The sequence below is a fragment of the Hippocampus guttulatus genome, chromosome 2, assembly GCF_054856545.1.
Source record: "Hippocampus guttulatus isolate MCC_2025c chromosome 2, RoL_Hgut_1.0, whole genome shotgun sequence".
NCBI lineage: Eukaryota > Metazoa > Chordata > Actinopteri > Syngnathiformes > Syngnathidae > Hippocampus > Hippocampus guttulatus.
The window spans coordinates 2,164,266-2,176,473 of NC_141262.1; the positions used below are offsets into that span (position 1 = coordinate 2,164,266).

Genomic DNA, 12,208 nt, shown 5'->3' on the forward strand with positions numbered 1-12,208 from the left:
GTTTTTTTTTGTTTTTGTTTTTTTCCGGAGGTTCGTTGCCCCACTGGGCCCCAAATTAAGCAGACTGCAACAGCTATGCCTTTTTCCATTTGTTGCGAGGCAAAATTTGCGTGTCAAACTCGCACCAGATTTTCATATGAAGATGGAGAAATGGCACACAGTAAAAATATGAATGTATTAAAGTGCTCTGTATAATATTTGATGATATTGGTGGGTCACTGCTCCCCAAATTCAAGCAGACTGTAACAGTTTTGCAATTTTCAGTTGTTGATAGGCAGACTTTTTCGGACACCATACTTGACTGATTAAAGAGGGGGGGAAAAAATCTTTTTTCACATTTTTATGTTTTTAAGTCATACATGGCTGTATTCTGGGTACCTTGGTGCAGAGCGAGCAACTGCCCCACACAGTCAAGAAAGGACAAGGAGAGGTGGCACTCACTTCAGAAATGAAAACTTGAAATAATGATTTGAGCAATCCATACAAAGTACATATTCAAACCAAAAACCAGAGTTTTTCTCTCAACACTGGACCTTCAGATGGATCTTGTGGAGGACTCCCCGAGTTGCCCCTGATGTTGAGCCCCCAGTGTTAGCATAGTGATTAGCGTTGTCCACATCATTGCTGCTTTGCCGGTTTGTTTTCACGGGCACCTTCTTATGCGCCCCTCGCACAACATGACATTAGAAGTTTGTCACTTGCTGCTTGGCAGAATTTGTGGGGCGCTGTCCTGTAAGACCAAAAAACAAAGTTAAGTAAAACTGACCTGGGCCGGAGGGCTCCACTTCCCAAAAAACGAGAGATGACAGGAAGATTTTTTTCTTAACTTTGAATTTTGGAGCAACTGAACTTTCTCAGCACAGCACTCTGTGACTGGATCTTGCGGGGGGGGGGGGGGGGGGGGGCACTGATATCGGTGCCCCACAAACTCTGCCTCGGTACAAGTGGTTGTGCGTTGCTCAAAAGAATCTGAGCTGTTCTATTGATTTCATTTGCTAGATAAAGATACAGCTCAAGCTCATTAGTTTTTGACTGTTGTTTCTGAGTTTCTTTGGGGGCTGTGGAAGTGTGGAAGTGAACCACCAAAACCCATGAGATGATGCCATGGACATAAATTATGATAATCGGTTGCCTTCAATGCAGAATATCGAGTAGTTTCAATTATAAAAGTAATGTGAATAAATGTATCCATTTTGGAGGTGTGGGGAGGGGTTAAAACTTCCCTAGCGTGTGCCTTTCTTGGTTGTGTAGGGCAATGAAATCATCTGCCCTCAAGTAGCATCAAGAAGCTGTCAATAATGGCAGTATTCTTGCCGCAGCATGACCCATCATGGCTGTTGCAGAACACTGCCCCACCTTCGCAACTAATTACACAGGTCAACACATTTTTGCTGTTTTTTCTTTTTAAATCAGAGACGTAAGAAACTTGTCTCTCTATTTATCTTTTTCACTGATTCCGAATCTGCCCTTGCTTTTTTTTTCTCAAGCACAATAGGTTTTCATAATAATAATGAAAATAATACACCATTGAATAATATTTATGAATTAAGGAATAGATTCAGCAACAGTTGCGCAAGCTTTTATAGAGCAAGCTTAAATAAAAAATTATGAAAATGTCTCAAAACGATGAACGAGAGAAAAAAAGACATTTAACAAGTTTGTAGGGACGCATAAGGCCATCTCTGATTAAAATTTGCTGTGGACAAAATCAAAACGTTACTCATAGGGGTTAACCTTAGCTGTTAGTATTGTGCTCATTTGTGCTAGTGTTAGCTTTGTTGTTGTTGGATTTGTTTTTGTTTTTTGTTTGTTTGTTTTTGGTGCATCCCACACACCCCACCCCACCACACACCCCCTGGGGAGGGGGGGGGGGGGCTGAGAAATCAATTAATGGAATCATGATTAGGACATGGAAGCAATCATGTCATTAATTATATGACTTGATTAGTGTGACAATAACAAAGGTCGACTTGACATAAAATGACACCGCGTGCTTTAAGTGTTTTTTTTTTTCTGACTTAAGCATCGAACATGTATGAATGCCAATCAGCCAAATTGGTTGCGGATAATTGCTTGTATTCAGATTAATGGAGTGAGTATTTTGTTATGTTGTGTTGTTGTTTTTTCATTTTGCGGCCTCTAAAGTTGTCTGCGTGCTTTTTTTCCCCCCACTGTAGGCACAAGACCCTCAGGTGCTGGAGCAACTGTCCAAAAACATCACGCGCATGGGTTTGACCAATTTCACCCTCAACTACCTCAGGGTAAGTATGGGAGTGTTTGTAATGTGTGTATATTGTACATGTGTACGATATTGAGCAAAGATTGCCAAACTTTCACTGAGCCAAGGCGCATCGCTTACATTGGAAAAATCTCATGGCACACCACCAAACAAAAATGTCACAAATCATTGTATAGATAATGCAGTTAATTGTACCTCGTGTCATCTTGTGGAAGAGCATTTCATTGTTCTGCCTGTCACTATATGTTTCTGGCAAAGAAAGGGGAACAAGGATGCATTATTTGTCGTCAATCAATGGTAACTTTCAGATAAATGAAATTTATTCCAGCAGAGCGTCCAATAGAATGTTTTATTGATATTCCAAAATTCTTATTGGCCGAAATATTCATGTCTACTTGCTAGGAATACGATCCCTCTTTTCGTTAGATCTACTTTATGCAAAAAAAGGCCAATCTTTTCTTCTTTACCGATGTATGTTTATGTAGCATGTCAAAGCTATATGATAACCACAAACAGGAAGGTTCCGCGTGAGTGTGTGTGCGTGTGTGAGTGCGTGTTTTTTTCACTCCGCTGTTGACTGACATGCTAGTATTTTTCCAAAAGGCGAGAAGGCGAGCAAGCGCGAGGCGGAGGAATTAATTGGATACAGAAAATTTGCATAACATTAATGAACACTCCCTGTTGAGACGCGTAATTGCGAAATGGCAGCATGCAATTCGGAGGAGGGTGGACGGGGTGGAGTGGGAGGGGGGTGCGTTTGGTGAATTTAAGGGCACCTCGGCTGCTTATAATAACCCAATTGAGGGAGACACAAAGGGGGTTGGGGAATGGAGGAATTGAGGAGGGGGCGAGGGCGGAAGGGGGTTATGCGCTGCTGCATGTTTTTGTTTTTCTGTCACGATTGGCAAAGCACGAAAGCATCTGCAACACAACTGGTGGACCAGCTTATATCCAATTACATCTGTTTTTGAGGAATTGACACAAAGCTTTAATTATTCAGGAATTTGGAGTCAAACATTTGCCAAGTACAGTATATGTGATTCAGGTTTGATAGTAATTGGACAACAGCACCAGGAGATTTTTTTTTTTTTTTAATAGGCAAAATAACTGCAAAACCAAAACGTTTTGCACTAAAATTGTGAATTTACTGTGTTTTTAGCACTAGCTTCCTGGGGCTTTTTAGTTGGTCTATCGATAATAGACACGGTTACCACATTTTATGTGAAGTGGAACTGGTTGTAGGGGCTCCTTTTTTTGCAATCGGGCAAAATTGAAAATTGCCCAAACAACGCTAAACGAGCTGCTTCCCTCGAAAAATGGCAGATCTCAGCTGTCTTACCAGGCACCTTCTTTTCAGACTTTTTTGAATAGAGCTACTCATGTGAACCAAATGTAATGCTGCCAAGTGAAACTGGCTCGCAGGCTGATTTTTTACTTTTCATTTTTGATCAGAATCGGGTAAAACTTCAACAAATTCAAAAAAGGCCTTAAATGGGTGCTTCACACAAAATGACTGATTTCATACGTCTTATGAGACATGTTCACCAAATGACATGTTGCTAAGTGAAGCTGATTTTGTTTATTTATTTGGGGGGGGGGGGGGTTAAAATGTGGCTTTCAAGACAAGTTCATCTTTGAAAGACTACTGGAAAAAAGCCAAAAAGGGGTGCTTCAAATCAAAACGGCAACATCTTCTCAGCCATGATTTTGTGAGACTTTTTTTGCAGGTCTGCTCATAATGGATGTCTACCAAATTTCATTTTGCTAGCTTTGGGAGCGGACCTTTTTTTTTTTAAATTGTGAACAATAAGGTAGCATCCCAAAGACGAGATAGTCTTTAAAGCACATATTTCAAACTCAGGTCCTCAAGGCTCCGTAATTTTGCATGTTTCCATCTCTCCCTGCTGCAACACACCCGATTCATAAAAAGAACATGCAGAAATGTGGCCCTCGAGGACCGGAGTTTGAATGCGACGGTTAAATATTTTTTATTCTGCAATATTTAAAAAAAAAATTTAAATGGCAAAGACAAGAACTACTGGTAATGGCCTAAAATAATAATGACAGATATCCTGTGTCTCTTAGAGCATGATTTGGTGAGACTTTTTGGCAGGTCAGGTCTACTTGTGATAGACATGTTTACTTAACTTCATCCATCCATCCATTTTCCGATCCGCTTATCCTCACTAAGGTCACGGGGGGTGCTGGAGCCTATCCCAGCCGTCTTCGGGCAGTAGGCGGGCTACACCCTGAACCGGTTCCCAGCCAATCGCAAGGCACAGAAACGAACAACTAACTCACCCCTAGGGACAATTTAGAATGTTCAATCAATTTTTTGGATGTTTTTTGGAATGTGGGAGGAAACCTGAGCACCCGGAGAAAACCCACGCAGGCCTGGGGAGAACATGCAAACTCCACACAGGAAGGCCGGAGCTGGAATTTTGATGTAAAATTCCACCCACAACTGCGACCAGGCCAACATTTTTCGCAAGATTTACACATCTGCAAATTGTGAGTTTTTATGAATGGAATAATTGCAAAATTTGGCCGAAACATGGCAAATTGGGTAAGTACAATTTGGTTGGCTACCATTGCTGTGTAGTTCATCTTATCCATCATGCCACATGAACGTTCGCTTCCCTTCTGTTATCTTAGCTCGCCAGTCCATGCAATACACCCTTTCCTCATATTAGAGTCAGGGGGCGGGGGGGGGGGGGGGGTCCTGACACCTTCTCCTCATCGCTTTCTCTACGGGAATACATCAGCATGTTTTTCATGTTGCCAAGCTTCCTTCTATTCAGTCTGAAAATAGACACGGGTTTCAGGATGAGAGCCAGAGCTGCTTGGCATGCCGATCAGAGAGAATTGTAGAATAACGTGTAGTCGCGAACAAACTTGAGTATGTTAAGTTATGTAATTAGCTAAAAGAGAGTTGCTATTGAGTAACTTTTTCAGCTCTGCGATGTTTGTGTTGCTCGGCATCACCACAATATGGTGGGATAACAGGATTGAAATGTTTTATATTTGAGTTATTTTGGGGTTTTATAGTATTGTTTTACTGCAATTGGCTGGCAACCGGTTCCCACCTTCTGCCCGAAGACGGTTGGGATAGGCTCCAGCATCCCCCGCGACCCTTGTGAGGATAAAGTGGATCGGAAAATGGATGGATGGATGGATGGTGCTGTTTTATTGTGATTGACTAGCAACCAGTTCAGGGTGTCCCCCGCCTACTGCCCGAAGACAGCTGGGATAGACTCTAGCATGCCCACGACGCTTGTGAGGATAAGCCAGTTGATAAATGAATGGATGGATAGTATTATTTTATTTATAACATTATTTTGGTATCTTTTTTTTTTTGTTTTGTTGATTTTGCCCAAACATGTGATCCAGCTGAATTTTAAAGAGTGGATGATTAACTCTTGGATGTGTAAAGAGCTTAACAAATGTTGCTTGTATTAAAATGCAAATAAGAACTACGCCATTGAGTTGTGTGTTTTAACAGACTCTAAGTTGCTCTGGTGCACATGACAATAAACTCCTTTTTCTTCAACTCTTTCATAAGCGCCCATAAAAGTCTGATTTACGGCGCAATTAACACATCAAGCCAGCAGAGCAGTACAGCCCGACTTTTTATGGATTTCTTTTAATAGGGGCAGAACTTCTCTTTGGTCATTTGCTTTTTTTTTTTTTTTGGTCTTCCTTTTAGTTGTGCGTCATCCTGGAGCCCATGCAAGAGCTCATGTCCCGACACAAGACGTACAACCTCAGCCCACGCGACTGTCTCAAGACATGCCTGTTCCAAAAGTGGCAGAGAATGGTGGCGCCACCAGGTAAGCCAACCACACTTCGTGCTCTTGATGGACCCCCAAAATGACATCTTCACGATGACAATTTAGCTTGAGTCTTAAATTCACCATTCAAAGGTCTTAAAAATGACAAAGAGGAAACTCGAAAAACAGTGCCATACTTTGTACTTATATTGTCAAGTCAATATCAGTTAGAGCCTCTTAGTCAGGGCCAACTCAGTCTAGTTTTATTTTTTTTTTGGGGGGGTGTATATTATTTAAGGGAATAATACATACTTAGGCAAAATAATACATGAAAATGGTTGCAGAGGACACAAAAAAAGTACTGAAGTAAAGCTCTATTGATAAAATTGAAGACGTTCACCTCCAGCTTCCATATAGCTGCTCGCCCCTTTGCTTTCCTGTCATTCTTCTCCATGTTTCTCCTGCCAGGAAGGAAGCATCTGCAGCATTTGCACCCCGTGATAAGTCTTTTTTATTTTTTCGGGATTTTTTATTTTTTTTCCGGGAGGGAAACGGGAAGCGATTGCAGTGCGTCAGCGGCGCAGGAAAAAGCCGTCGGATACCACAAATCTGTGACAATAGTTGGCCGAGGCGCATACGCATCTGTCAATGTCAGCCATGCAAAGAGGAAAGATGCGGATAAGAAAGAAAAAAAAAAAGTCAAGTACAGTACAATGGAAGCTGTAAGGTCACCATTGTTCCAGGAGGAAATCATGGAAGTCATCTTTAAAAACAGAAATGCTGGTGTAAAAATGGTGTAAAAAAGTTAACCGCTGTACATATGAAAGCATTGAAAAGAGTCAAAGGCTTAGTTTAAATGAAATAAAGGTGATACATGTAGCAGATGTGTCCCTTTTTTCATGTTTTAGTTCGTCAAACTTCACAATCTCTTCAATGCTTCTGAGCGATATATATACAGTATATGCTGTAAAAATCATCACAATTTTGACTTTCAGCTGGACACCCGCAGAACTTCAAAACGGAAATATTCCCCACCAATCACAAAAAAGGTATATTTTGTTCCCAGACAGACAAAAGCCTCCTCGCCCGCCAAATGCCTTGACCTCACTGCCTGTTCAGAATGAGGCCCGCCATGCAACGTGCATTGATGTTGGAATGCTCCTAAAAGCTCGCGATGAAACACACAATAGCAGACAAGCAGATTCAAGCATCAATGTCATCTGTGCCTCAACGGAATGCATGAATACATGTGACTCATGTTACGAAACAAGTTCCATATCAAGCTAGTGCATGCATAGATTGGCCGCACAGATGACCACTCCTGCATGGTGCCAGCCGCCGCCCCTTTTGTACACGACTGTATGCGTTATGTCCCTGGCATGGCCTCTGTTTGTGTTTGCTGGTCGCGCCAAAGCTGAGCCCGCCCGACAGACCACCACCAAGCGGAGGAAACGGAAGAACTCAGCCAGCAGCGCCAGCGGCAGCGTGGGCGCCGCCGCCGGCAAGAAGCGCAGCCCCGCCACCAACTTCAGCCTCTCCAGTCAGGTACCTGTAAGCATCGACTCCATCCTGGTTTGACTCCCTCCTTTCTTTTTTTTCCATCGGAACGCTAGCACAAATGTTCACAAACAAGTGTTTCCCAACTTTTATTGAAAAAAAAAACATGCATCTAAGGTGCAGGAATTATCGCTGTTCACTTGGGGTCGCCATCCTCTGTTTTCTATACACGGTACAGTCAAACCGCATTACAACGTATGTCGAGGAAAATCTGTCCGTTATTTATGACGGTGTTTCGTTGTAAACATTTCCAATAAAATGGCCGCCGACTACGATGAATAGTACATTTTTAGATGTAAAAACATGGGCAAGTGAGACAGTATAAACAAATACAGCCAGTATGAAGAAAAAAAATGATTTTATTAGACATGAAACAAACAACTGTTCCGACGAGGGACAATGTCAGCCTTCACAGACACGAGATTTCCTTCTGTTTACCAGACATGTTTTCAGACCATGTGCGCCGTGCCTCCGGAAGTACATGTACGAGTCGATCAGTAGCGTTGCCAAGCAACAGAGGGGAGTCCCACCCTGTACATTTTGTTCATGAGCATTTAGCTTCCCCCTGTAAAAAGCTAGTCGTTATAATGAAGTTTACGTTATAAGGGTGTTTGTTGTAAACAAACTCAGCAAATGGAAAATGAATTACGTTAAATCAGGACTTTGAAATGTGACCGTTCTAAGGGTGGAAGTGTAGTCAACAGGGTACGCTGATAAGAGCTTCGACTGTATTTGTGACTCTGAATGCATGTGGCTTTAAAAGGCGGGGCCCGGCTTGTTGAGCGACATTGGAGTCAGTGAATGAGAGTGTAGAGTTGTTCGGTTGGCTGCTTGGAGAGCGCTGCCTGTTAAGTGACTAACGGTTAGCCAGTGTATTTGTGACAGCTATTGAATAAATGTGCTTCTTGTATGCTTGTTTTCTTACCATGAAGCAATTGGAAATGCACCAGTGGTTATGGTGACCAAAATGACATGTATAGCAAGGCACGTAAAATCAAAATTTTCTGTTTGACTTGGCTGGCGTACTGAATAATTATTGAATTGAAGACATTTTGCTCCCGATTGTATTTTTTTTTCCATCGACTGGGGGTGCTGTGAATGCCCCCCTTTCAAGTGGATGCCCAGGGCCGCTCCTGCCCCACGGGCCCCCCTTTTGCATGCCACTGAGTAGGTCACAGGTTCCGCACTCTGTGTTCCAGACTCACAGTCAACTAAATATAGATTCACTCTGAAAACTTTTCTTGGCAAAGTTGAACCTCCAAAACAAATCTTTGTTTCACTTTCTTTCTTTTTTTCTCTCTGTGTTGCTGCTCGCTGTACGAGCGGAGAGGAAAAAAAACCCGAACGTATTCCGTCTGTCTCCTACACACTGTGTCCTCGTTTGCTTTCGCTGCCGTGTCTGTCTGTGCCACGCTTTGCTGTCTCGTCATCTTCTCGCATTTGTTGCCCTCGTTGCTCTCTCCCACTCGCACAGGCGTCTCACACAGACACACACACACACACACACGTTCACACATGCATACACACCGGGCGTGCAGTTGTTTTCTCTCAAACAGGCAGTCTGGATTGGTGCCAGCTCTCATTATTGCCTATGTGAACCCCCCCCCCCCCCCTCTTAAACCCCCCCATCCCATCTACTGCCTCACATTACTATTGCCCCCCTCCTCCACACGCACACACACACACACACACGCACACACACACACACACACACACACACACACACGCCTCTTGAACACTGGCAGCGCTGGATGCTAACACGCTGGATACATATGTTGCACGCCTGCTGTCTTTGTCTGAGAAGTTGTTGGGCTTTTTAGTTCGTGTGTGTGTGTGGGGGGGTATGTGTGTGTGTGTGTGTGTGTTTCTGAGCGTGAGCCTACGTGAGCCCAATGACAACAAGCAGTGGACCCTTGCCAGGGGAGGGGGGTGGAGGGGGGGTTTGCTAGGGTTGGTGGACGGGGGGCTGGGGTGTGAGCAGCCACTGGAGGAGAGAATGTGTGTGCGCGCGCGCTTGAGTGTGTGTGCGTGAGGGCGCGCGCGCGTGAATGCGTGTTTCGGAAAGGGTGCCTGCAGGGTGCAACAGTGATCTCTAGTGGCCATGTGGGGTGTTGAATATAATTAGCAATATAAGGATCGATGTTTGTTTTTTTTCTCAAATTGGGAATGCAGATTGTAACAAATGCGCTAATGACATCATTTAACATAATTTATCCACATTAAACAGTTTCAGCCACATTTTTGCTTCAGTTCCTTGGACATTTTGCTGCTCCTTCAGAGCTGTCGTCATAAGCCAACTGCAACAGTATATTATCGACATATGGATATAACGTACGTGGAGAGTCTCTGATCCTCACTACGCTGCAGCAGTATTAGTGGTTCTTCCAACCAGTCAGAGACTAAGAACCAACTATTTTACTGTGTTACTGCAAAGAGCCATATCACACACACACACGCACAAACCCGAAATCGAAACACAGACACACAAAGTTTTTTTTCACCCCCATTCCCTCCACCCAACGCTTGCGCTCGACTTGGGACCAGTCCGCTGGCTCCGGGTCGATCGTGATTGACATATTGGACACCCCTGCCTTAAAATCGGAGGTAATTTGCTGACTAGTTTAGCGTTTAGCGCTGAGCACCGTTGTTTGCGCATGAGCGGTGATTCAGTTGTTATCTGATTGGTTGCCCTGTATGTCAATCAAGTCAGGGGATTGATGATAGGTTGACGGAGTTAGTTCTGTGAATTTAGCGTCGTGGTTTGAATGGCAGCGCCACCGCCAAGGCGTTTTCGACGCTTGTCATTTGAAAGCCCGAGAGCCGCATTGAGCCAGCCAAAGAGCCGCATGTGGCTCGCGAGCCACGGGTTGGCCACCGCTGGTTAAGACGATCTGTCTACATGTGGTGCTCCTTCATTTGTGTTGAAATATCCATGATGTAAATGGTTATAACACTGCAACACTGGCTCATTATGTGTGTGCTGTAAGCTACATATTTTATAATAATAATGCTCTAAGTTGAGTTTGAAATAATGTTCGGGTATATTTGAATATTTAAATGTTTTGTTTGTTTACCATTCGAACGATTAATATAGGCAATTACGAGGGGCGTATTTAGCAACATGGCTCGGTACCACGTATAGTGTAAGGAAGATAAATAAATTCCCCTTCCAACATGTAACCATCGTTGAATGGTTATTAACTGTAAAGGCAACTAAGTATGTTTTTCCCACATCTGACTTAACAACAGGGCTTGGCAAAGATCCAAAGCCACTCTCAAGGTACGAAGTCATAAATGCAATCATCTGCAAACCCTACAGGTGTGACACATAATGTCAAAGCCAAAAGATAAGCAGAGCTGCAACCGTTTTTTTGTGGAGGCGCAGATCAGCATTAGCTAACAGTGTTGGTTTCTGATAAGCGGCACTTTCTTGATTGCTTGGCAAAGTTGTCGACGTGGCAGCGGTCGGGGGAGGACTTGTCTTTGGTGTTGTCCGTGTGCCTGTGCTCCAGGCACACAGTGTCGTGTATGAAGTGCTGCCTCCGTGAATGAAAGAGCTTTTAGTCTTCAAAGTAGCTCACTTAATGCCCTCACCCATCCACACACACACACACACAGTCTTGGTTGTGAAAGTAGACACAGACTCGTTTCAGTCTATTTCCTGTTCTATGGTTATCATCATGTTTCCCCCTATAAAAGATTTCCAGAATTAAAGGTAATTACTCTAAAAATATGCTAATCAGCCAGTAGTTACAAATGGCATGGGCCCATTCAAAGTCTCGGTCTTACTGCCTCTACTAGCACCAAGGCTAACTCTTAACGAGATGAGTAGTCAAGTCGGCAGCGATAATTAGCCAGCAATTAACACGCCGCCAAGTCCCGCACTCGCCACCAGCTGTTGTCATTAGAGGAGTTTTTGGCAGTCGGCGGGTGGGGGTTCCAGAGGAAGGTTGACAGGCCTCCTCATGGGAACAGATGGCGAACAGGGTGAGCTTGTTGGCAATCAGCACGTTTTTGAGCTAATGACTTAATTAGCTATGTAAATGGCCACATCAATGTGGATATTGTCATTTAGTTGAAAAGCTCACCTAAATTAATTAGCCCGATTAAGGCATAGCTGGGTGGAAAAGGGGTTGTTTGGATGTTCATTTTTTTTGGGTGACTTTGATAAATCAAGTGAGGAACACACTGGGCAAGTGATTAGCACTTCGGCCTCATGGTTTTAAGGTTTGGGGTTTGAATCTCAGCTCCGGCCTCTGCCCTTTGTGGAGTTTGCGTGTCCTCCTTGGAGTACGACGACTTCCTCCCACATTCCAAAATCAGGCAGGTTAGGTTCATTGGATGCTAACTTGCTCATTGGTTTAAATGCAAGTGTGAGTGATTGTTAGTCTATATCGTCACAGTCAGGCTCTGAAATGATCCCAACAATGCCAACTTGCTTGAGCCATCAAACACCGACTCATTCATGTTGGTATTTTTTATATTATATACTATTGTGCACCATCATCAACACAAAATCAACATCCCAATATCATGTTCAGTGGCTAATTTAATACCCTAAAAAATGGATCATTTATTACACTGTCATGGCCAAGGCCAGCCATCCACATCAAAATCTGGTCTCACTCCAAACCCCTGACCA

The 12,208-nt window shown here is 43.5% G+C and overlaps 1 protein-coding gene across 4 annotated transcripts in view; it reads left to right on the forward strand.

Annotated features, from left to right (window-relative positions):
* ldb2a (LIM domain binding 2a) overlaps positions 1–12,208 on the forward strand; it is an 83,583-nt gene that overhangs the window by 66,934 nt on the left and 4,441 nt on the right. The window contains exons 5-8 of one of the 4 annotated variants that reach the window (XM_086106130.1): positions 2,178–2,261; positions 5,946–6,069; positions 7,005–7,058; positions 7,424–7,560. In XM_086106130.1, the coding sequence (XP_085962256.1) occupies positions 2,178–2,261; positions 5,946–6,069; positions 7,005–7,058; positions 7,424–7,560 (399 nt within the window). Of the gene's footprint in view, positions 1–2,177; positions 2,262–5,945; positions 6,070–7,004; positions 7,059–7,410; positions 7,561–12,208 lie in introns of all 4 variants that reach the window. The other 3 variants (XM_086106131.1, XM_086106128.1, XM_086106129.1) reach the window with 3 other exon arrangements.